General features: G+C 46.3%; 1 protein-coding gene across 2 annotated transcripts in view; it reads left to right on the forward strand.

Annotated features, from left to right (window-relative positions):
- ZFHX3 (zinc finger homeobox 3) overlaps window positions 1-25,945 on the forward strand; it is a 255,481-nt gene that overhangs the window by 190,396 nt on the left and 39,140 nt on the right. For both annotated transcript variants that reach the window (XM_053605852.1, XM_053605844.1), the window contains exon 5: window positions 17,255-17,362. In XM_053605852.1, the coding sequence (XP_053461827.1) occupies window positions 17,255-17,362 (108 nt within the window). The remainder of the gene's footprint in view (window positions 1-17,254; window positions 17,363-25,945) is intronic.

Consider the following 25,945-nt stretch of genomic DNA (forward strand, 5'->3'; position numbering starts at 1 on the left):
GTCTGCTTCACCCAGCCTTCTCCTTAGGCTTCTGGTCCACGTGGAATCCCACGCTGACGTTTACTTTGAGCCGTGATGGGTTTGGCCCTGTTTGGCTTCCTGTGCATTCCGCTTCCCTTCTTCTCTGGTTTCTGCCCTCCCGCCCATGGCTCACGCTGCCGGCCTCATGCCTTCTGCTTCCTGTGCTGACGTCAGGCCTTGCCTTTCTGGATGGCGCTTTACCTGCCGCCTCTTCACTCTTTTTTTCCTCTGGGCCCTCCCCTTCGTTACTCTGGCCCAGGTCCAGCTCCCCTTTCTACTGGCTGCAGAGACTGCATGTGGACCAGCTGCCTTGAGGGTGCTCTGAGCTCACCCATTAACGTTCAGCAGTAAAACCCAGAGCACTTCAGGGCTCAACCCTTTGCCCCATCTTGGAGCTGCCAGCGTCCGCAGTTAGCTGGTCCTAGGATCAGCGCCAAAGGCAGCCTGAGGACCGACACAGTGATGCCTGTCTAACCGCCCTGCTCCAGCCCCAAGGCAGTGGACGGTGGGGCATGGGTGGCAGAGAGGTCTGTGTGTCACTAGGGGGAGACAGCTCTTCCGTGATGGTGAATTGAGCAGACTTATTCCCACAACAGCCAGTCTGAGGAAAATGAGGAGGTACCCTGCCCCCCATTCCAAATTCATTGCCCTAGGAAGGGCTGGCGTTAAAATAGTCCCACCAAGGTCACATAATTTTACATGGTGGTTAAGTTTACAAAGTCCATTGAAATTTGTGTGCGTAAAGGGGCAATATAGTGCCACAGAGGGGACATGCAGAATGGCTAGCACCTAGTTTCTTGGTCTGCACAGGAGATGGTCCGGAGCAGGGCGGGGAGATGAGTCCTTTTGGTTTGTGGGCGTCACGACTATGCACGAAGAATGGTCAGTGGCTGCCCCTCACACCCACCCACCACCTTCTGCATTTCTTCACATCACGGTCAGGCCCCCTCGCCTTGCAGTACATGAAAAGGCTTTGGAGACTTATTTATTTCCACATTTGTAAGTTGTATACACATATTTTTAGCCTTGCTACTGGAAACCATGTAAAGTTGTGCAGACTGTCCACATACAAACAGCTGTCTGCTAAGAGGACAGGAGAGGGCTAGAGTCCTCCCAGATGCTGCTTAACAAGCAGAGAGCAGTGTGTCACGGGGCCATATCTGCCCAGGGGAACAGGTGCGGACGAGGAGCACCTTGTTCTAACTTCCACGGAAGTCCCTTATGTGTCCCCAGTGCCTCTGACCCTGCAGAGGCCAGCAAGGCTTGCAGCAATTCTGCCCAGGATTGGTCCAACTCTGCCCTGGCCTGTCCCTTCTCTGCCCACTCACAGTCATCCAGCAGGCCAGCCCTCCTCCTTCCTGGGCCTTTGCACTTGCCTCCCGGCCTGCCTCTTGGGGTTCACCCTCTTCCTTTGTTTGGCTCTGTGTTCAGACATCACTGTCCCTGAGCTGCCGCATTAAATCCCTCCGTGGAGTTCCGCGTTATTTATTGTTCTTCCTCACAGCGTCTGACTTCCAGTGTGTGCCCTCGCTTAGCTGCTGCTGTCTGGCTCACTGTCTCCCCTTGCTGCCCTGCCCCAGCCCCTGAGAGCAGGGAGTTGTCCTGCTGTGTCCACAGCTGTCTTGTGAGTGCCGGAACAGGTGCTCCATGAATATGTGATGGGTAGGTGGATGGACGGACAGATAGAAGTGCGCATTCTTCTGGAAAGGCCACAGTGGTGTTTTAAAAGGCAGCTGTTAAGAGTGTGGGCCTTGAGAGGAGAATGGCCTGAGCCTTAGAAGTCTGAGGTTGTAGGTTGTAGTGAGCCATGATAATGCCACTGTACTCTAACTCAGGTGACGGAGGAGACTGTGCCCCCTGTCCCCCCAAAAAGAAAGAATATGTGTCTTGGCATCAGCTCTCTTGCTTCCCAGCTATGTGACCTTCACTGGTAATTTAGCCTCTCTGAGCCTCAGTTTCCTCATTGTAAGATGAGAGGAACGACAATGTCTACTTTGGTTGAGTGTTGACCCTGGTGGTATTATTTTTTTATTATTATTATTTTTATTAGATACTCACTAATGCCTTAAGTAAATGCTGGCTTTTCTGGGAGCATCACATTGGTTTTCGTGATCAGGCTGTCCATGATGTGGGACTACCCGGGCGGGAGTAAAGGCGAGTAGTTGGTATGTGGCACTGATCAGCCCCACTTTGTCAGCCCCTGCCCTTTTCTCTCTGCAATCAGGGCGTTTGTGATTGGGGCAAAGAAAGTGGCAGCTGGAGCTCAGGCTCCTGGGGCAGGTCAGGAGTGGCAGGACACGGAACACGGGCCCACATGGTGTGGGGGAGGAGGAGGTGAGCCGGTGTCAGCTTGATGCGGGTCCCGGGCGTGGCCGCAGCCCTCACCAGCCCAGCGGGCAGGTGCCGGATGTCCCTGTGCATGTGATTACTTCATTATGGAACCTTTCATTGACTTGGCCGCTCCGTGCTGATGAACTGAGACTGGGGACAAGAGCACATAATTGAGGGAAATAAATTCCCATCACAGGCCTGGCAGCAGCCAGGAGTCAGCACACACCTCCTCTAGGCCTGGGTGGGGAGGGGGATGCCGGAGGTTTCCCCCCCAGGTGTGTCTTCCCTTCTGTCCTGTCCTCTTTCCCTTCCAGACCTTCACAAGCATTGGGTACAGGGGTAGGCAGGAGTGAGCAGCATCTTCCCAATCCCACCTCTGTGTTCCCTGCTTGGGGTCCCTGTCCCAGAAGTCCTGTTGTGTTTGCGCACTGCCCTCTGGTCATCCAAACTGAGAGGGGGCAGGGACCTGCTGGGGCCTCCCTCATTCCCCCGACACACCTGTTCTTTCTCTCACTCATCCCATCCCCTTTGTTCACCTTCGTTTCCTTCTGCGCTCACTGCTTAGACCTCTGTGAAGACAGAGCTGAGGGGCACCCTTGCTGCTGTTCTTAATTGAAATCGCGTTTCATTCATCTGGGAAATGAGGCGGGGAGGTGGGTGGGGCAGAATCGTCTGGGTCGATCCACTTGCAGCTGATTCGACACAGAGCCAGGCCTGAGGATACCAATGCCATGCCGCGAAAGCCTAGCAAGATCTTAAGAATTTAGGGACCCGAAGTCATTTGCATAGAACTAAACCCCAAACCACACAACCCAGCCACATAATTTAACCACCACAAAACAAATGCTCTCCTGCAATGCACCTTCTAAAAGCTGGGAAATTAGCAGCTCGGGTCACCAGAGCATCTGAAGTTTACAGAGATTCCCACCTCTCCCCTTCCCCCCCAACCCCACCCAGAAAACTCCCCATGTTTTCTGGGCCTTAAAAAACATTTCCTGGTATGTTAAGTCAACCTGTGCTGTGGCTGGTGACACTGCATAATGGCTGGGCTGGGGAGGCAGGTTGCCTCAGTTACAAAGGAGCATGGGTGGCGTGAAGGCAGAGTAGAAAAGAAATGGAGAGCTCTCACTTGACACCCCCTGACCTCAGCCGGTGGAGCTGAATGCTGGAGAGCCAGGACTGAAATTGCAGTCACTTTAGATTATTTGGAGTGAGGAGAGGCAGGGGAAAAAAGGGTCTGTTGACTACAGGAAGCTGAATTCTTCCTCTGCTGAAAAGCTTATTAGTGAAAGGGGAAAAAGCAATTACTTGGCTTTTGCTAGTTCTCTGCAGTTGAGATTCGGGGCTGTGACAGCAACCCCGTCATCGTACCTCGGGACCTCACCCTGATCCAGAACACCTAGACAGGCACTGCCCCCGAGCCATTTGGGAGCAATACTTCTGGGATCCTCCCCTGCTTTCCAGAAAAGAGCATGAAGGGGAGGAGTGAGTGAGTGTGAGCAGGAAAGAGAGAGAAAGGGAAAGAGAAAAAACGTTTCTGTTGGGTATCACATCCCCCCACTGGGCAGGAAGTTAATAGGACCTAGAAACACAAATACCTGGGGTATTAGGGGCTGGTTTTGTTTTGTGTGAGAGCTTTGGTTTGGTTTGGTTTTGGTGAGCTCATGTTTTATCCTTGCTATGCCTTTTATCTTAAAATGTAAAGAAAAATTAGACATTGTTTTGAACAACTTTGGTAGCACTGTTAGAATCCATTTGCCTCAATAGCACAGCTTTAATTGAGGGAGAGTCCTGGGTCCTGGGAGTAGGAGTGCATGGGACCACCCCTCCCACCGCCCGGGGCTCCTTTCTTGTTTGTGTGAGCGTCACCTTGACCTATTCTTCCCTCACTGTGTCCCTTGTCCTCCTCCAGATGTGCTCCTTTGGGCTGTGTCGCTGGGTAGCCTGAGAGCCCTATCCTCCTCTGATCCTTGGTCTCCTGGTCTATAAAACTGAGGTGCTTGTGGTCGGCTCCACCCAATCCCTCAAAACAAAGCAGACCCTCCAAAGCCAGGTTAACGCGAGCATCCATCCTGCCCTCCCCCCCACATGGCCTTCTGTACCCATGATTATGCTTCTTACTTTTTTTGAGACAGAGTTTTACTATGTCGCCCTCTGTAGAGTGTCGTAGTGTCACAGCTCACAGCAACCTCAAACTCCTGGGCTTTAAGCAATTGTCTTGCCTCAGCCTCCTGAGTAGCTGGGAGTACAGGTGCCTGCCACAAAGCCCAGCTAATTTTTTTGTTGGCAGTTGTCATTGTTGTTTAGCAGGCCCAGGCCCGGTTTAAACCTGCCAGCCCCGGTATATGTGGCCGGCGCCCTAACCACTAAGCTACATACACCAAGCCCTCACCTTTTCCTTGTTTGGACTACCATACCCGTTTATTTTTTCTATTTTCTAACACACCTACAGGAATTTCTGGTTTCATTACCTTAATTGCGTCTAGCTAAATTCTACACAGCTAGATTTTGGCCTCTTTTTGCTTATAACTCCATACTGCAAGTTGTTCCTCTTTAAGGCTCAGTTTTCTGTCTTCATTTTCATTCTCCAGGAACATTCCCTGCTTTTTCCCAACCTTTGTCGATGTTCTTTAGTAGTTGAGTCCATCCATAGGCTAACTCTTTTTAGACAGAAATGGATCTGGTTTTCCCTACCATGATATATATATTTTTAATTTTAACATCTAATCTTACCTAGGGCTTTTTTCTTTTTTTTTTTCAAGTGTTTTCATTGGTTACTGTCTGAATCATCTTCCTCTCCCTCCTGTTTGAGAGGTTGCTTGGTAAGCGGGGAGTCCCTTACTTTGTTCTTCCTGCTCCTGGGCAATCTCATCTCCCCCCTGCATTGCCTCTGGCTAGTTCACCCTCACACCTTTGACCCCTTTGGCCCCTTTCCCTGCTGGTCAATGTTGGCCTTACAGAGTGAAACAAAACCTTTCAGTTGTTTCTAGTTTCCTTTCCTTACACTTTTCTCTGCTTGGTGTTCAGAGTACACTCGGAAAAAATTGCCCACTTATGAAAGTTTGGGAAGGATTCTGACTTACAGATTTCCAGTACTTCTCTTCCATTTGCAGTGTACTACAGAACAATTTAAAAATCTAAAATTATTTCTCTAAAATGCAATTGTGTGCTACGAATGTCTATAGATCCCTTATTCCCTATTGCGTTTTTTTTTCCTACCCTGGATAGAGTGCTGTGGTGTCATAGCTCACAGCAACCTCAAAGTCTTGGGCTCAAGTGATTCTCTTGCCTCAGCCTCCCAAGTAGCTGGGACTACAGGCGCCCACCACCATACTCAGCTAATTTTTCTCTTTTTAGTTGAGGCTGGATCCCAGTCTTGCTCAAACCAGTCCCGAATTCCTGAGCTCAAGCAGTCTATCTGCCTTGGCCTCCCCGACTGTTAGGATTACAGGTGAGAGCCACAGCACCACCATACCAGCTCTTCATCCAGCTCTTTGTCACTCCACGGTACCGTCTGCCCAGATACTTGATGACTTTGGCATCTCATGGCAACATTTCCTTTCTCTTTGGTTTCCCATATTTGTTGTTTTCCAACATTCCCACCATGAAAGAGTCTTGGGTGTAAGTCTACAATTGAAATTGCTTTGACTGAATTATTTGCCTTGATGATCATGACTGTGTGCTTTTGTGTCTTGAGATACGTGTATGTGCTGTGTAAATGCAGGGATACGTAATGCAGTGCGGTGCTTTTGAAGGATCAGCACCTGATCGTAGGTCTAAGAAACACCATACAGGAGGAAAAGCTAAATAGATGCCCACGGAGCCCTAAAGCTGAGCCCACAGGACAGCTGGCAGCTGCAGGAGATTCGGGAGGGGCTGCTGTAGCTGAAATCACTGCAAAAGGGATGTGGGGCTGGCATTTTTGTTAAGCCCTAGAAAAAGACCGTTGTACAGGATCCAAACTTAAAAATGTAGAGAGGCCTTGGACTCAACAACTGGCATTACTTTCGAAGTTCCTGAAAAGGAGGAGGAGGGTCCAAGAATTTTCTCTCCCTTTGGGCACAGAGGAGCTGTACAAGATGCCTATTAAAAATGACAACAGTTTACCTTCTCCGTCTGCATTTCCCTCTGTTAATGCAGGAAAGCTTTGCAACATAAACCTTTGGATTTTCTCCGTACCCCAGCTTCCCGCTTCACTTCCTTTGCATTTTCCTAGGAAGTGTCAGCTGAAACACATCACCCCCACTGCCTGTTTGTTTCAGACTGAAGCGTGTTCGGGGACTTGATGGCTTTGGAGAGAGGCCCGGTTTTTGACTTGCCACGTGTAGATGCATCCTGAAACGTGTCTGGTCTGACCCTACATGCTCCTGGCGGACTCGGGCTTTTCCCCATTGACACCAGCAATGTGTGGTAGGCAGCTGAGGACTCCCCAGGATGTTTGGGGATGTAAGAGCCTGCTCTCAGCCACCTCCAGGGTTCCTACCTGTTCCTCACCTTGCGTTCTTGAATATGCAGTCCGTAAATACGCAGTGACCTTTGTGTGCCCTTGGGCCTGACTGAGGGAGGAGAGCCGGGTTCACTGGTGTTTCCCTGGGTGCACCGTCGCCTGAAGTTGGCCTGATTTCTGTCCCCTAGATTTGGTTTGGAAAGTGTAAGCCTTTGTTTGTGCTTTGTTTTTATGAATCAGCTTGTTTTACCAGCTGTGCATCTGCGTGGCTTAAGATCATGCAAAACAAAGCTTCTTGGACAGCCCGTCCCTCATCCTGCTGCCCACTGGTGGGGGTGGTGAACTCCTATTTCTCCCTGAACTCTGTGCTTCTCAGAGGCAAAGCTGTTTTTAGGGACTCTGCAGATGCTGTGGGCTTAAGAATGAGGCGACAAACAGGCTGAAAATTCAGGCCCCTCATTTGGACCTTCCTGTGACTCAGACCTCGGGAGTCAGGGCTTTATTTTTCCAAGTCCTGCTATTTGTTTCCAAGGTCAGAAACACACTGTTTGCCTCCTTCTCTTTCAGTTTGCTTTTTTGCTTATTTTTCCCTCGTCCCCTTTGGCATTGTCAAATTGTGTCTCCTCAGCCTTTTGAAATGCCTTAGCTCTGCATGGCCACCCCTCCACCTCTCCTTCCCAGGCTGTCGTTCCTGTATAGATTGCATCCATCACCCCTGACATTCCCGTCACCAGAGCCATCCCACAAGGTTTCACTTATACCCATTAGGTCCTAATCACCAGCATTTAATATCACTTCTGGTATATCCTGTTCATTTCCCACACACCCTCATTTGTATAGAGAGGCTTAAGTACACTTACGGGGCCTTCCTTGACTTTTTTTTTTTTTTCCATCTATCTATTTTCAACATTTTCCAATTTAAAAAATAAATAAGGAAACAAAGCTTAAAAAGAATTTTTTTTTTTTTTTTTTTTTTGCATTAAGCGTATCTCTCTGTGACAAGCCAACTCAGTTTTGACTCAGAAGGCGATACCGGCCTTCTTTAATGGAGACTGTTAAATTTTTTTTTCTAATTTACTCTCTTTCTATCACTCACATGTGTTTATCTGTCTTATCTTCTCCCCTCCAAATGCGGAAGGCTGGCAGTATTTATTTCAAGCAGAGTGTTGTTGAAAGACACAGGCGTGTAGGGACTGCTTGGGCCTCAACACCTGGAATGCCAAAAAGCTTTCAGGCAGATCTGTTCTGTTGAAAAACGTCCCTTTCCGTAGAGAAAGGGGACAGGTGGGAACTGTTTCTTCAACCCCCTGCCCTCCTGTGTGGTCATAAACTCCCAATTCTGATCATATGCCCAGATACCTTAGAGGCTTCCTCTAAATCCGCCAAATGGTTTATGCTGATGCATAAGGGTCTGGAGCCTCTTCTTCCTCCATCAAGACCCTCCTCCTCCTCCTGCTAACACCAGCTTTTTTTTTGCCTTTACCCATCAAATATTCTGTCTTCAAGACATTATCATTTCCTCTCTGCTGTTCTCCCCTCTTCTTCAGTAGCATACCGAGTTGGAACTATTTTTTTTTTTTTCTTGACCAGTTTGTTTTCAACAGAAGTGGGGGCAGGCCACCCCTTCTTGGCATCAGGGGCCTTCTATTTTGCATGCCTCCTCTTTCCAGAACATTCCAGTTTGGTGTGAAGTTAAACTGTGCAAAATACTGTTTGAAAGAAAGGAGAAAAAGAGAAAGGACCTTGTCAAAATGCATTTGTTAGATCACGTTTTAAATGAAGTACAATTGAAGGTAGTTTTTGTCCAAAGAAAGGAAAACCCCCAGCAAATCCGCTGAGCTCCCAGAGAATGCACCTCCTTTGTCGTCGTCCTGACATTGAAGTGTAATTTTTCATGGTTATTTGGACTGGAAAATGGGGGGGAAAGGGAGAGATGGCCCTGCGATTATTTCCCATAAATGACAACACAATCACATCACGCTCCGCTACAAACATGCTCAGGGAATTTGCCTTTTTTTTACATTTCATGTGTGAAAGTAACAGCAACAATCATGGCTGTGTAGAAATCCAGGGGAATTAATCCCTGATGAATTCCGTTTACTTGAGAGTTCTGGGACCTAGCTGGCCTTCTTATTTAGCCTGTATTCTGAGACCACTTCAGCAGTTGGGTTTGTATTTTACTAACTGGAACTCACACCTTTCAGTTATTCAGAAAAAAAAAAAAAAAAAAAATCTTCCTGTGAATAGCCACCAGGCGAGTCAGCGACATATTTAGTTCCGTTGTGCTTTGTTGCTGCACATTTACTTTTATCCTTTCTGGATTTCTGCAGGGGGCAACCCAGGTGCTTTTGCTAAGAACACAGATAAATGGAACTTGTTGCAATGCTGGCTCTAGGCGTTTCCTCCCTTTTTCTCCTCTCTTGACCCCCACCCACCCCAGTAATTCTAGTGTGGTTTTGACAAACTGTTCAAATGACCAAGTGGCCTTGCCTGGGAGAGGAAAAATGGCAGGACCCCTCCCTCGCCACACAACGGCAGCATTTCTCACTCATGCTCTGGAGTTCTGTGCTGTTTCTGCAGGAGGGACAGCTCAGACAGGGGACATTTTCTCTGGAAGGGCTTAACACACTGTGGCCACTTTGGACCCGTGACGCGCTGTCCTATCAGTGCTCGTGTTAGGTGAAGTTAAGTAAAAAGGCAAATGGAGCGCGCCCCCCCCCCCACGTAATCTTCGCATTCACGGAGCTAGACAGTGCTTTACCCAGCGGGGCTGAACGTGCAGGCTGTGGCTCAGGCCTCCCTTCCCAGGCTGCCTCTCACCACACAAGCCCCATTTTTCTCCTTTCTGTAAACAGTGGTAAGATCTTCAAATATACAAAAGCGTAAATGGTCTCTATTCTCCAATTAGTCATTTTTAATAATACCCAGAGTTGCCTTCAGAATGTTGACTCTAACTGCCTGATGCCAAAAAGCAGCATTGGTGGGGTGGGAGGGAGGACAAGAAAGAAGACCAGGGTGGGGGCCTCCCCCAGGGCACCTGAGGAGGCTGAGAACACCCCCTCCCCACCCACCCACCCCCACACATACACACCCCTTGCAAGCTGGGTCCAGAAACCCTAGGTGCTGTGGCCTCAGGTGTATTTGGTAAATGAGCACCTAGGGGTAAAAAGAATTCTTGTGATAAAAGTATCCTCGTGAAAGAGTCCCCCACTGGAGCAAAGGTAACTTCCAGAGGGCTGAAAATATATTGGGGTAAATGTCCCCTTTGAGAAGGTAGTTGTTAGCAGTTTGGCTACTTTTTCTTTTTCTTTAAAAGCCGTCAGTGTGGGAAAAATTACCTGGAGCAGGCTGAGCTGGTCCCTGCCATTCACACCTGCCAGAGTCAAGGGTCTTTGTTAAGCCTGGCAGAGAGGAAGGGCTTGAGTGGGTGATAAAATGGTGAATGGTGAAGGCGGAGGGAGAGACCTACCCCTGCCTCTCTCACATTCTATCCCTGAGACATAGTGCAAGGGGCTCTACTGGATTTCAGAGCGGCCTAGGACAGTCTGCTCATCGCCCAGTGGGAGAACGTTCTTTTCACTGAGCACCTTGGGCTTTATTAGCACACGGGAGCTCTAAGCCATCCCGAGGAGGTGGGATAGTAGTGCACGTCTGGTAAGTGAGCACGTGCCCAGCTGTGCAGCCCCTCCCGGCCCCGCCCTCCCACACATAATTGCCCTCACCCCTTCCAGGTTTCCTGCTAGGCCTTGACAGATACAGCTTAGGATGTCCCACTCATCAGTGTCAGTTTGGGGTCCTCCTGTGATTTGGCATTTTTCTCCATAAATCTATACAGCCCGTTAAGAGGTAGAAAATGGGATGGGCAAAGTTGGCCAGCAATGTAAAAAAATATTCAGGTGATCATCCACACAGGACTTGCGTGTAGATTTGAAAGCTCCCTGTTCTGTGTTCATGTGTGAGAGGGTATAGTCACCGTTACTAACATGCTCAGTATAAGGTATGTGAGAGAATAGTCATATTTGTAGTAAGCAAACCCACCTTAACTTAAGGGAGAATTTCAAGGATATTGTTGCCCAGAAGACCTAGTTGCTGGGAGCTCCCTCTCAGGCAGCTTCAGCCCAGCCAAGCCGTCAGGGCTGAAAAAACACAATGGAATAAAACCAGGGAGTGAACCTTTGAGGAGAGGCATTTGGGAATGTGGTGGAACAGCTTATTATGTTTTAGATGTGGGTGTCACTGTGCATTTAGGATATAGTCCACAGCACATGTAAAGTCACCTGCTGGTAGGACCTCTGGCCACTGTTCATTGGAATTCCATTTGCCAACATGTTGTGGAGGGAGAATGACATTGTTAGTGGCCCACCCCTTTGGGTGCAGCCGTGAACGTCACCACCACTAGCCTCTTCCTTCTGACTTAGAGAAGGCAGAACTAGAAGAAAGAAACAGGGAACTATATGGGTGTCTGTCCATCGGCTTTGCACATCGCATCCTGTCACAAATTTCTGTTGTAGCAGAATTTCAGCACACTGGATTTTAATGAAAGAGGTGGGTTAGGCCTTAGTAGTCATCTTTTATATCGTGGGATTTGATTTGACCTGTATTTGCAAAATAAAGCATGCATATTGTATAGAGTATTTGTAGCCGGTAGATGTTTCCCATTAACAAAATGCCAAAAGGATTGGACATGCTCGGAAGTGTTCTGCCCTCTTTTCCCAATTGTGCCAGCCAAAGCCAAAGAGGACAACCAGTTGGCCAGGGCATATACGGTGAGTCTCAGAGTCCGGCACCCACACAGGACTTAGAGGAACCCAGAGGATGTGGGACACCATCAGCGCTCCTCCTGCCACCCACCACAGAAACACCAGCCACTGCCACTTGGAGATGCCACCCTCCAGGTCACTCCTGCTGCTCAGAGTGTGTCCGGCCTTTATCCTGCTGGCTCAGTGGTGGTTGGTAGGTCGTCCTTGGGTTCATTAGGTTGAAAACGGAAAAAGGAAGCGCTTTAACCCTCTCTTCAAAGTGAGCAGATTGGTTATTTTGTTTTTCAAAGAAGAGGTCCTATATACAATTAAAACTTGTTTCTGGTAAACCTCATTCCAGGAAAGATGAGCTTTTAACAAAAGGCTTTTGACAGCTGCAGGCGATTTCATTTTTTTTAATGCCGAATGAAAAATCAATACATTTTTCTGGGTTATACATATTCAGAACAGGCCTGGTATTTCCATTATAATGGAAAGTGGGTGTCTCTGCACATCTCGCCTGTCAGAGCGGCACCGCCGCATTTTCCAAGCCACTGCTAAATATTTCAAACCTGATCTGATTGTGGTTCATGACAGCTAATGTTCCTCAGCTCTTGAGCCTGCCGACAGGCAAACGCACTTTATTTCACCCCCACCCTCAAACGCTGCTCCCTCCAAAGAAAAAGGAAAGAGCAGTTTCATTCTTCGGGGATCACAGATTGGTGTATTATTTAAGTAACATGATCATGTGAGAGCCTTGGGTACAGACACCCTGATTCTTCAGAGAATTTCCAAATTTCTATCACATCGAGGCACTGTCGGGGCTTTGTCAGGTTTGGGGAAGGTTTGAATTAATCTGCATTATCCTGTTAAGAGTTAGGAACAGAGGGACTAATCTTAGTCAGTGATTGACTCCCCTTTCCTCTAAGCCTGTAAGCAATTTGTAAAATACCCCCAGTGGACGCATAGCTAGGCCCCCATTATTTGGAGGAACAGTGCCGTTTTTTAACTGGAATGTTTTTCTTGGGTGACACATTCGGGGAGTGTGTGCAGGGAGGTTGAATGCTGACTTTGTGATGATGCCACCTCTATTTTTGGCTTCTGCCTGGTGCTTCTTCCACAAACCCATTTCCAGGTGGTTCATAAAATTGTTACAAATCCCTATGGGTTGCCAGTTGGCACGCGTGCCTCCTTTGGGAGCAGATTTCACCACAGATGAGGAAGTCATGCAGCCACCTTTACCCAGATGCTGAGTCTAAGGTGTTGTTAAGAGAACAATTTGCATTTGTGGTAAGCAAAACCATCTTGATGGAAGGGAAATTTTCTGGGAGTGTGGGATAATCCCTTTAAAAATCTAAGCTGTTCTCAGAACCTTTTCCTTTTAGAATATGTTTATCTGCTGTAATTCTGACACCTGAGGGCTCTGCTCTTAGCCCGAGACATGAGTGCTGGAGAGGCAGAGGCTCAGTTTGGCCCAGCGCTAGTAAGTGCTGCCTGGACAAGGAGGTGCTGATGGAAACAGAGTTTTTAAAGGGCCTTCAGTCCGTGTCTTAACACGGATGTGAAAGGCAGAGAGGAACACTAGGAAGACCTCACTATCCTCCAAGATTGGCTTCTATTTCACTAGCTCTTTAACATGCAGACACAGGACTGCTGTGGGCCATTACCATCAAACTGGGCTTCTATGGGGGTTTTAAGGCATCTTCCCTGGGTCTTCCAAATCACAGATTCTTCTGGGAAGCTCTGAGCCTGCTGTCCCCTCCCAAGAACCAGGGAGTGCCTGAGGAGTGGAGATAACCTCCTTTCACAGGTCCTGGCCACCTCCTTGGGAAAGCATTGCTGGTGTGCTTCAGTCGGGATCTAAAATCTCATTAAATGCTTTAAGGAGAAGATGGTTGTGATTTGTCTGTTTAAGCCTTCAAAATGGCAAGGTGGCTGTTGTGTGCCTTGGTAAAGGAAAGAAGGAAATCAGCCTCTTCCTCTGAGTGAAAGACTGGATTTTCCAGATAAAACCAACCGTCATTCCATCAAGTCTTCACTTGTTCTACCATCTGTCAGTAGCTGATATTATAGGAAAAAAAAATTTTTTTCAGCTTCTGTAGTGACCCCAGCCAGTTGCCACTGACTTGAGTGGGTGGGGTGGATGCGGCCTGTGATCTGGAGGGGGAAACTCCTCGCCTTCCTATCAGCACATGTGTATCAAATACACATTCTGAAAGGGAACAGGGCTGGAAAGCAGCTCCAGGAGCTCAACTTGGGGACACTGCTTCCCCTCCCAGAGCCAGATGTCGCCCACCCCTGCTTCCCCGGCATTTCCAGTGCAGAGAGACCAAGCCCTTCCCGTGGGCGCCCCGGGCCTGGCTTTGGCAAAGAGACTTGCTATGCTTTGGGAACCAATAAAACACAGCCTATCTACAAAGCATCATGGGCTCAAACTGTCCAGATGAATTTGCAGTTTGTATCCCCGTTTTTTAATCATCTCTCTACCTTTATTGGTATTCAGAGCTCACAGTTTTCCGGTTAATGTCAGCTTGGGGTTTCATCCATTTTAAAGAGCTGTTTTTCTTCTTGCTGTTGATGATGATGGTATAGAGACAGATGGTGTAACTGCTTATGAATGTCCTATTTTATTTCTCCAGAACCAGACAGTTCACTTGAAGACATATATTATTTCTTTCTTTCTTTTTTTTTTTTTTTATTAAATCATAGTTGTGTACATTAAAATAGATAAACCTTTGGCTAACCTAACCAGGAAGAAAAGAGTAAAATCTCTAATCTCATCAATCAGAAATGACAAAGGTGAAATAACAACAGACTCCTCAGAAATTAAAAAAATCCTTAATGAATATTACAAGAAACTTTATTCTCAGAAATATGAAAATCTGAAGGAAATTGACCAATACTTGGAAGCACATCACCTTCCAAGACTTAGCCAGAATCAAGTGGAAATGTTGAACAGGCCCATATCAAGTTCTGAAATAGCATCAACCATACAAAACCTCCCTAAAAAGAAAAGCCTGGGACCAGATGGCTTCACGTCAGAATTCTACCAAACCTTTAAAGAGGAATTAGTACCTCTATTACTCAACCTGTTCCAAAATGTAGAAAAAGAAGGAAGACATATTATTTCCACATGCTAAGGTTAAGTGGCTTCTGCAGCCAGCTGCCCTCCTGGGCCTCGTCATGCGGATGGCGACACCTGTAGGTCACGTGTGGAACTGCAGGGACGTGCTGGCTGGGCTGCAGGGGATCTGGTTTTTAGGTGGGGGTGAGGACACTGATCCCCTTGTAAAGGGAGCTGGCTTATCCAGGATTTTCCTAATCATTTCTTCTTCCACCACTCACATAACAGCCTTTTAGTGAATGAATCGCAAATGATAATACTAAACCTAGGAACTCAAGAAGACGACTTGATTTGTAAATCTTAAAGAAGGGGGAAAAAGGAAGATAAGCAAAATAAGTTCCTCAAATCACCTCTTTCGTTTATCCTCTCATTGGAAATCAGCTTCCTTCATTTTCTGCTTATAGGAGGGCAAAAAGGGGAGGGAAGCAAAGGCCCACTGGGCTCATAGAATATTCCAGCAACAGTCACGAAGCGCCATGTGGATTTCTTGTTACTGCGTCAGTGATCTGCTCATTCTTTACAGTATCTATCTTCTCAACACATTTATTTGGAAAGGCTTGAAGAACTGGGGTCAGTGCCAGGTGATCCATGAGTTTTTAACTCTCTGCTCCAATAGCCACAGGTCACATAATGCGCTGGCCTTGGCGATGGCCTCCCAGCGGGTAAATTCCTTCCCTTCTCTGCCAAGTGGCACCTTCAGACACTGTTCATCACATCAGAGTGTTCAGACACTCTCCATCCAAGGTGAAAATGTGTGTGTGCCAGAGAGGAGGGGCCACCTTGTCCCAGCTTTGCCTATTTTAAGAGACCTAGCTGATTTGGGTAGACCAAATTTAATAAGATTGGCTGAATGCTGGTATGTATTCAGAGATGCGTCCATTCAGAGATGAATTTTATAAAATAGCATTGAACAATTTTATTTAAAAGCCTAAAAATGTGCATGGACCCTGCTACCTGGACATAATAAAGATAAACACATGTTATACTGTGTAGCTTGCTTGTTTTTACTCCACAGACCTTTACTGAATGATATATGAAGTTAATGTGGGACTGTACATCTGATTGACATCTAAGCTACAATTGCCTGATTTTTCCAAGTTTGAACTCTAAGGGTAGGATGAAGAGACTTGACATTAACTTTACTATGCAGCGAGACAAAAAAGAGACAAATTACATGTGGAGTCCTTAGTCGGAGATGAAAATAAGCAGTACTTTTATTTCATCCCTGTTTCCGGTGTCCACATCATAAACCTCCTACTGGTGGTCACAAAGAAAGAACGTTCCCTGACCTAGTTCAGCTTGGTCCTCCATCATTCTCTCTGGAAGAGGTAGGGGAGAAAGTTTCTTCCTTGAATGTTTGAGAGCCCATCTGAGCTTATTTTACTTTGCATTCCTTTCACTTCCTTTATGAGATAAAATGTAAAGGCTATTTTCTGGAGGGCATGGGACTTTGAAACACGGAAAAGTAGAAGTGGGGTTTAGAGAGACCTCTGGTGGTATTGGACAGAGCCCCAATCCAGGGCTGTACACTGGAGCCCAATACCGGGTCCCTGCTGGGGTCTGGTCTAGTGAAAGATGTGGACAACCTTGCTCTCAGATTTCTGCACCTCAGCAGGTGTGTTCTTCAAAATCTCCTAATTAATTTCATCTTTATGAAAATGGTTTCGAGCTTGGTTTGTCCACTTCATTCATTGATGTAACCTATTCTTACTGAATGCATGTTTTGGGTAATGATCCAAGGGTCAAAGAGAGCAGCAGAGAAGTGTCTCCCTTTTTTCCTCCTCAGCATCTAGAGCCTCATGTCCTCCTCTCCCCCACTTGGGCAGATGGGATTTCACTTCATAATTAACCTAGTGTTGGCGATGGTCATTCTTTTTCCTTCACTATAGCACTGTGTGCTGAGCTTTAGAGACATTTCCTGGGTTAGTTTTAAACCAGTAGAATGGAATGGAATGACTTCAAAGTGAAAGCATATGACTCTGTTAGAAATTTTTTTATCCCTTTCTCTGCAAACTTTGCTTCCCACCCCTGGCTCCTGGAATGCCCATAAGATGCCATTTGGTTTCTGGAACTCTTTACACTGATAAAATTGTATCACTGACATTCTGTGCCCCTTCAGAACGTGAATGACTGCAAAAGACTCCTGCCACAGCCTGACACATGCATGGTCACTTCTAGCCCTATGAGGGTCAGTGATTGAGGCTGGCCAGGAGCTCGGCAAGAAGTGAACATGTAACCATATTTTTGCGTTTTAAGTACAAAAGACTCTTATGCAACTTTAGGGATTCAAGTGGAGTTGCTTCAGTAGGATTTTTCAGATAGATCCATCTGAGAATACCTGGTGGCCATAGGTCTGGAGCGAGTCACACCCTCATACCAACTGTTTACCCAGAAAGAAGATCCCCACTCCTCAGCCACGCTTTAGTGTAACTGTAACACAATCAGCCTCTCAGGGGCCACGGAGAAGAGAGAAGGGTCAGAGTGGTCAGCGTCTATGTTTTGTGATCAGTACGTCTTTGGAACAGGTGCCAAGGGTCCTCTCTCTTCTTTCCATTTTTAATCCTTGACATTTTTATTTTTCTTCTGTTTCAGAAGAGGCTGTTGAAGATGTTGAAGGACCCAGTGAAACAGCTGCTGATCCAGAGGAGCTTGCTAAGGACCAAGAGAGTGGAGGCGAGAAAGATCAGAGCAAGTGGGCAGGTAGGGCCTGTGTCTGCCCTCCAGCCTTCCCACATTTCCTCCTCTGGAAGGATGAGGCTAAAAGCCCAGGAGCACAACATGGATTTTTTGTTTTAATTTCAGATTAACATAAGGGTACATGTGATTAGGTTACACTGTTTTGGTTGGTTAGGTAAAGTCCAAGTTGGTTGTAGTTGAGCCCGTCACGCACATGGTGTGCCGCATACGCTGACATTGTGCCTGTCGGTGAGAACTTACCAGTTCCCCTCCACCCTCCACTTCTTCTCCTCCCTCCAACCCCCTCCTCGAATTTTTCTCTCACGTGGGCATGTGGTTGTTCGTCTACTAGTTCATGCTAATACTGAGTCCATGGGATGTTTGCTTTGCCATTCTTGTGATACTTACTTGGGAGGATATTCTCCAAATCCTTCCCGGTAAATACAAAAGATCTAAAGTCTCCTTTTTCTCTTTATGGCTGAATAGTTTTCTGTGGTCCACCTATACCACAGTTTATTTGTTCATTTGCGAGCTGATGAGCATTTGGGTTGTTTCCCATCTTGGTGATTGTGAATTGCCCTTTGATAAACATTCTAGTACAATTTTCCTATGGTGAAATAATTTTTTTTTCTTCCGGGTAGATACGTTGTAATGGGATCAAATGGAAGGTCTATTTAAGCTCTCTGAGGAGTCTCTATACTTCTTTCTAAAAAGTCTATATTAGTGTGCAATCCCACCAACAGTATGTAAGTGTTCCCTTCTGTCCACATCTGCACCAGCATCTGCAGCTTCGGGACTTTGTGATGTGGGCTGTTCTCACTGGGAATATCTCAAGGTGGTTTTTCATTTGCATTTCTCTGGTAATTAGGGATAATGAGCATTTTCTCATGGAACATGCACATCTTTAATCTATCCAGAAAAATGATGTTAGCCTGGGGCAAGTGGGAGAGAGATTTTGTTTTGCTTGTTTGAGCGGTCACCTCACCTTCCTTCTCCTTTGTGATACCATATTGAAGGATGTTTCGGTTCCGTAAGTCAACAGAGCGACTTGTTCATTGAGCATCTGGATGTCGGGCTGTACGCGGGGACATCTGGGGTTTTGAGGGGTCTTTGGTAACTTTTCGGTGGTGGTCTTACCTCCTTCTGTTGAAGGTCCAGTCCCCTATTCCAGCTGCTCCCAAGGCCAGCAGAGGGACGTGTCAGGTAGAATTTGATCAGGGTCCCTCCTACCTCTCAGCTTCAAGCTACTCTGAGGGAGACAGCAGTGAAAGGTGGTCTTTGTCCTGCGTTTGAGGGCCTGGCAGGGCTCTGCACAGTGGAGCCCACCTGCCTGCTCCCCTCTCCCGGGTGAGCACCACATGCTGAAATCCACCCACAGGGAAGACAGGCAGAGCAGCCAGGCAGGAGGCCATCTCACCAAAAAAAGAGGACATTGAAGAAAGCGAGACAGGAAGTGCTGTTTCTGGAAGAGCCAATGGGAGAGAAGGAATAGCCGTTTCTCAAGATGATAAAATTTCTGTATTGAGGGGAAGAACTGCAGAGACGAAGGAGAAAAGCTTAGGTTTATCGAAGAGGAGGAAAGTTGTTTCTGGGAAGACTTGGGACAGAGAAGTCTCCTCAGAAGCTACCGCAATAATAAGAGGAAATGATCTGACCAACAACTAAAGTTATTTTATTTGGTCAACCTAATGTTGCTAACATTGTTAATATTATAATACTTAGATTTTTTTTTTTTTTTTTTGACAAAACATCTACCTTCTGGAGTCTGTATTGGTTGTGACTTTGTTACTTTTCCAGGCACAACTGTTCTTAAATCATGCTCAGTGTTGGCCTTCACTATTTAAACAAGATACAGAATCTTGGAGAGAGGCCAGAAGACAGCCCTGTAAATGACTGAAGGCTGAAAAATACTGCCTCTGAGAAGAAGCCGAAAGAACTGGACGTATTCAGCCTAGAAAAGAGAAATTTGAGAGGCAGCGTAATAGCCTCCAGATATCAGGAGGGGGATGTAGAGGCGCAGGCAGTGGACCCTGTGCAGTATTTTCTGGAGACAGAGCCAGGCCATTGCTGCTGCAGAATGAATGGATGGGCACCCCAAGTGGACTTTCCCATCCACGCTGCTTAGTGTCCCCTTCCAAACTGGCCTCTGGACACCACAGATAACACCAAGGGCTGAGGTCAAAGGCTCTGGGAGGACTTGTAAAATAGGACCAGGGAACAGAGGGTGGACGTCTGTGCTCAGAGGCCCTGAGTGCCGTGAGGGAAGTGTCCTCTTACAGCACTTTGCTTAGACCAAGATCCCAGTCTGTGCCGTGACAGTAAGGTGAGAGCCAAACGCCAAGTCCCAGGGCTGTTACCCTTGTTGCCGGGGAGCTGAGAAGAGGATTTCACAAACATAGATGGGAAGACCTGGGGACCTTCTAGACCATCTGTCCTTTGCTGTCATGATTTGGGTACTTGATTTATAAGCCTAACTCTGCCACTTACCATGTGACCTCGTTCAAGGTACCTTAATATTTCTGCGCCTCAGTTTCTTCACATGAGTCAGGGATTAAAAGTAGTATCTACTTCCATAACATTGCTGTGAGGATTATTTGAATAAAGGAAACTCAGAACAGTGCCTGGCACATAGTGAGCACTATGTAAGCAGTTTAGTTAAATAAGGTGAGGAAAACTAGTGGCGGTTTCTCTTTGGGTCTTCCGTTTGGATGTAAGACTGTTGCTAGGCAGCTTGTGGCTTGTAGGAATCATGGGAAGCTGAGAGGGAGGATCATGGAAAGATTTAGTGGGATCATTTAAATGATACCTGGTGCATATTTTGCCTGTATTCTGTGTGCTAAGGGCACTTCGAAAACAATAAAAACTAGCCACCATTTGCAAAGCTCCTACTGGGTGCCCTGCCCTACGCTGGGCACTTTGTATGTGTGCTGCTAACCGTTACACCCAGCCTAGGGCAGGCTTTCTTGAGCACAGTTCAATTAAATCTTACCCAGAATGTTTATGATTCAGTGGGAGGGTGTCTTCATCACGCCAGTGGACATGCTGGGCAGCCAGGAGGTGACTAAAGATATAAAATGAGCACCCTAAAAAATGGGCGTTCTTCCTAAGGGTCCATGTTCTCTTGAGTTCGTTCAAGCCGCAGGCCTGCTTCATCTTCACGTGCAAAAGACAGAGAGACAGAACATGAATGAATGAGTGATTCTGAATTGCACCTTGCCAGTTGCCTAGTACTAAAGAGAGAAAGGAGAATCCTTCCCTGACTCCTGTAAACGATCCTCTTTTGACCTGAAGCATAATTTCGTCTATAGCATCTGAGTGTGTAATGACAGGCTTTATTAAGGCACTTGGGCCGAGTTGATCTTGGAATCGATATAGATGCCAGCAACCTGTTCTGAGCTTTCTTTTGGATCCTTTGTATTTTATAAGAAGTGTCTCTGTTTGTTCCATTTACTCCCTAAATTGAGCTGTCCCCATCGGAATCAATGTGATGGGCAGTGCTTCCTCCTGGCAAGTAAATAAATAGCGATTTCACAATTTGTGCTGTTGAGTAGTGGATGTTCGAGATGCAGATTAATAATATTTCAAATGGGTGTGGATGATGTAGTTCCGGGGTTTGTACAGGAATGGGTAACCTTTACTAAAAATTTTTAGCTGTTGATTTTTATGTCAGTGTGGGGCTCACTTCCTGACTTCCTTTTTAGGGTCTTTCTTCGGGATTCTTTTATTTAGATGTGAAGTCTTTTACCCTGAGTAACAGCAACACAAGTAAGATAGTGATGGGAGTTATGGTGGGGTCAATTCCCCAAGCAGTGGCTGAGTCCCTGCCCTGTGCAGGGCACCAGGCAGAGATCCACTGATCACAGATTTGGTGAGATTATAGAACTTGCCTTCAGGGAATGTGACTCTCCACTGGGGCATTTCAGGAATGTCCACAATCGTGAGAACGATATTACTGTAGATCAGTGCTATCCTATGGCAATTTCTGCATTGGTATAAATGTTCCATATCTGTTCTGTACAGTGTAGTAGCCACTAGCCACATGTGGCTATTGGGCACTTAAAATGTGGCTAGTACCACTGAGGAACTGCACTTTCAATTTTATTTAATTTTACTGAATTTAAATAGCCACATGCACAGCTATAAGTACTCAGAAGGACCAAAACTAACCCGGAGAGAACACATCACAAGTACAGCAAGGGCTGCATTACACTTGATCTTAGCCAAAAGGCCGAGAAGCGATTCAGCAAGGGCTGCATTAACCTCTCACTCTGCACCAGGCACTGCTCTAGAGCTTCACACCTGTCCCTCCCAGCAGCCATGTCTGCAGTGGCTCAAGCACTGCTTCTCCTGGGCCTTGGTTTGGCCAAGTGGGGCGGGTTCCGGAGGGTCACTGGTGCCGGGGGCATTACCTATTTATTCCAATTTGCCGTCACATCCTGTGTGTGCCACGATGTGGCAGAAAGTGTTGGGCAGCTCTGCTTTATACGCGTGATCTCATTAGGTTCTCACTCCCACTCTTTGAAATGGACGCTATAAATAACTGCCCTCCCACCCCCACCATCTTGCACATAAGGAAACTGAGGCCCCGTGATCTCAACAGGCATGTTGACAGAAAGGTAGAGCTGCACACGGTTGAGATTTGCCTACTGGCCCTGCCACGTGTTCTGACTTAGGGCAGAGCCCAAGCTCTCGTACCAGTAGGCCGTACCACCTCTCAGAGAATGAGCTTTTTCAGTGTAATCATTTGCTCTCTTTTTCATCTCTGTTCTAAATAGGAGTAGAAGCACTCTGCTTATGCTTTACAGTGATAACAGTAACACAATGGTCGCTTGTGTGTTCAAAATGAATTATCAGCCATGAACGTACCTTGTAATGAACCAGTGTTAGGCTCAGTCTGAGAGCTGGTTGGTGACATGGAAAGAACACTCTCGATTTGGAGTTAGGAAGCCCCCAGCTAGTGAATAACCTTGGTTGAGGCACTTGGTCTCCTGAAGCCTCAGCTGCCTCATCTGTGATAGGTAGGTGAACATCTGATACCATTAGCCCCAGCCACCTGAAGTTTCCAAGACTGTGAGTGGTAGCCCACGGGCAGGCCTTCAGTAAACAGGGTGTCACATCTAGTCAGGGCAAGTGTGAGGCATTCTCAGGGGCCCACAGAGGATACAAGAAGGTCCTTTGAAGCACAGCCTCTTCCCTAATGCACAGCCATTGCCTCTTCTGCGGTTTTTCTCTTTTGAAACTTGAGAAGGGCCCCTTGTTCCCTTTTATCAGAATGGATTTGAATGTGTGTCTTCTAAAGAGCCCCCACTGTCAGCAGCTGAGCAGTGATTAATGCAATGATTATCGAATTAATCATTAATTGTAATAAATTAAGTGATATACAATTAATGGGATGCTTTATCACCAATAATTAGGGGGAAAAATTGAACTCCTGGCAAAGAATCACAGCAAGATGGTTATTTAAATCCTGTAGCTATCATGGTTTCTAGCCGCAGATCACCAAGCTGAGTCTTGTTAAGGTAATTTGGGGCGAGATGACCAGTGGGTATTAGTGCTTTAAAACAAAAAAAATATAGGGGGTGGGAGTAGGGACCAAATGGCTCCACTCAAAATGTCACCATTCAAAAATCCCTAACTGACGTTCATGTTTATACTTTTTCAAAATTTTGAGTCTGAATGTAGTTTTGAGTGTTTCTTTTTTTCTAGAGGAATGGCCTGAAGAGGTTTTACTTTATTAATTTTTTTAAATCCACGATGCTCACCTAACACAGAGCAATTAGTCCAGTGGACTGTTCCTGATTGGAATCTATGGAAGATTGCTATTAAAGGAGGTATTAGTGGGCTGGCAAGGTTTGGGCGACTGTTAGGGAAAAGTATGTTTATGGAATACGGTGCTGGCAGGCATGATTTCAATCGGATTTGACATGTTTAACATAAATGTATAGTGTACGGCCCTTGCTGCATATGAATAATTCCTACAGACCCACTGCCTTTCTAATTACTGAGGTTGAAAAAAAGCAGGTCAGGCACATCCTGGTGGAAATCTATTACCAGCCCTCCCCCTATTTTCCCTGTTGTTTACAGCTTTGTATGGGGAAACTTAGCGCCTGAAATGTATTCTGTGGCAGGGAATGGGGCTGAAAAAAAAAATACTACTACTTTTTTTTTTTTTAATTGAGTCCATAAAGATAAAAGAAGGCGTGTGCTGAGAGGAAGCATTGTGTGTTAGAAAAAGCAGTGGGCTGGTAGGAGTGAGAAGCCCTGCTGGGTTTGAGGCCCAATCTGCCCCTAAGATGACCCAATGACTTTAGGTCTCTGGTTAACAAAATCTGTACAATGGAAGGTTGGCCCAAATGAGTTCTTACAGTGTGGAGCTCCATAAAAATACAACTGGAGGGACAGCTATAGAGGACAGCATTGTAGACAAATAATATCAACCACTAAAGTTAGAACGCTGGGAACTTAAAGATTTCTTGAGTCTCCTGGGTGTGTGCTGTAGACAGCGTGAGTCAGAAGCCTGTATAAAAGATTCACATGGGCTTTCTCCATGAAGGTCAGACAGCACCAAGCATTTTTCTTGGTTGGGTATCAGAGCACCCCGTACCGAGTTCTGTGTTATCAGAGCCAGTGTGATGAGGACCTCAGGGAAGAGGCTTTAGAGATGCCCAGGGGTGCCTTTGAGTGACCACCCATATCCCAGCCCTGGTGTTGGCTGGCAGCCAGGCCATTTGCTACACCCCTACACCCCACACCCCTACAGAAATCCTTTTGACCTAACTCCGCATCCTTTCAGCACTCAGTTTGATCTCTCCACCTCATCTAGAAGTAAACTTGTCTTTGCAGCAGGGCGCAGGTGAGGAAGTGCAGGGAGCCTAGCTTGCATGGCCCCTTTGCGGCTTATGTTCCTGCCAGCGAAACCGTTCTTGGTTTTCAGTTTTCACACACACGTGGGAATTGTGTTGCTATGTCAACTTTTCCAGAGTCCTCTTGCTCCCCCTTCTCCCACTCCCCAGGCCACTTTTAGTATAACGAGGCTGCTTAAAATCACTGCAGCCAGAATTCTATCTCACAATTGGAAACAAACCACTAACTATTTTTATGTTAGGAAGTAAAAATAGATATGGGTTGTGGGGTAGATCGGGACCTGTCCAAATTCCAGTACTTCAGCAGTCTTGGCATTTAGAATGTATATGATAAGTCCTAAGAGAGATAGGGACGACGTGTCAATTGAGCAAATATTTTTGTGTGTAGATATAGGATATGCAAAAGAAGTAAGCAACTCACCTTCTAGAAGAGGTGTCATATGTAATCACATAATTATGGCACCGTGTAATGAGAGTTATCAAGGTATAGATAAAGGTCAGTGAAACTGTATATTAAGGAGCAAATCACAGCTCATCACTACAGAAACTACCTTATAGATTTGCATATTATTCTTACAAAGTGGCCGTGTTGATTTTCTCTGCTTTGTTCTAGAGTTAGCCTTTGTGCTCATGGGAAAGCACTTCTGTTGTTAGAATCTTGATCATAAATTTTGAAAAATACCATGGCGTCTTTCTCACGAGGATATCAGAGCACTTTAGTTAGGCTTTCATATTCTTCTTGAGTCCAATATTATCTTTATTTTGCAGCCTGGGGAACTATAAGACCGATAGATTGAGAACTCCTGGATGTCAGAGTTGCAGTGAGACCTAAATTTGTCTTCTTGGCCAAAGATATATTCCCCACAGCATAAAGCTAAAAAACTTCTAACATTGTCACTTTCTTGTATTGTGTGAAGATTGGAGAACTCAAAACTTCTATGTTCTGTAGTTGTCCAACAGAATTTTCAGATGTGTATTGTCAGCTAAAATGAAAACATTCATTGATTTTTTTTTTTTTTTTTTTTTTTTGTAGTCCCCAGCACCTAGCAAGTCCTTAATACTGTTTTGGTGTCTCATTAGCAATCAATTGGCAAAACAGTATGGCATACGGCTCGGCACCCGTAGCACGGTGGTTATGGTGCCAGCCACATGCACCAAAGCTGGCAGGTTCAAACCCAGCCCAGGCCAGCTAAACAACAATGACAACTACAACAAATAATAGCTGGGTGCTGTGGCAGGTGCCTGTAGTCCCAGCTACTTGGGAGGCTGAGGCAAGAGAATCACTTAAGTCCAAGAGTTTGAGATTACTGTGAGCTGTGATGCTATGGCACTCTACCCAGGGGCGACATAGTGAGACTCTGTCTCAAAAAAAGAAAGAAAGAAAGCAGTGTAACCTGGCTTATTGTACCCTCAATGAATCCCCAACAATAAAAAAAAAAAAGAAAGAAAGAAAATAAAAACAGTATGGCATAAATACTTTCAAGTCCAAGTTACTCTGCTTTCTAGAAGATTGTTTTATCCTGGTAATAGAGAAAAGATAAGTTGAGAATGTCCTAAACTTGTCCTAAAAACCAGGTCTCTCCTCTCACCATGTGGTTATATGGCCCCAGTCTGGGCTTGTCCTACGAACCAGGCGTCTCCCCTCATCATGTGGTTATACGGCCCTACAGGGACCCATATCATTTCCCAAGTAGGCCTAAAAATGAAAAGCAACAAATGCTCGAGCTTTCAGCACAGGCTCTAC

The sequence above is a fragment of the Nycticebus coucang genome, chromosome 2 (genome assembly GCF_027406575.1).
Source record: "Nycticebus coucang isolate mNycCou1 chromosome 2, mNycCou1.pri, whole genome shotgun sequence".
Classification (NCBI taxonomy): domain Eukaryota; kingdom Metazoa; phylum Chordata; class Mammalia; order Primates; family Lorisidae; genus Nycticebus; species Nycticebus coucang.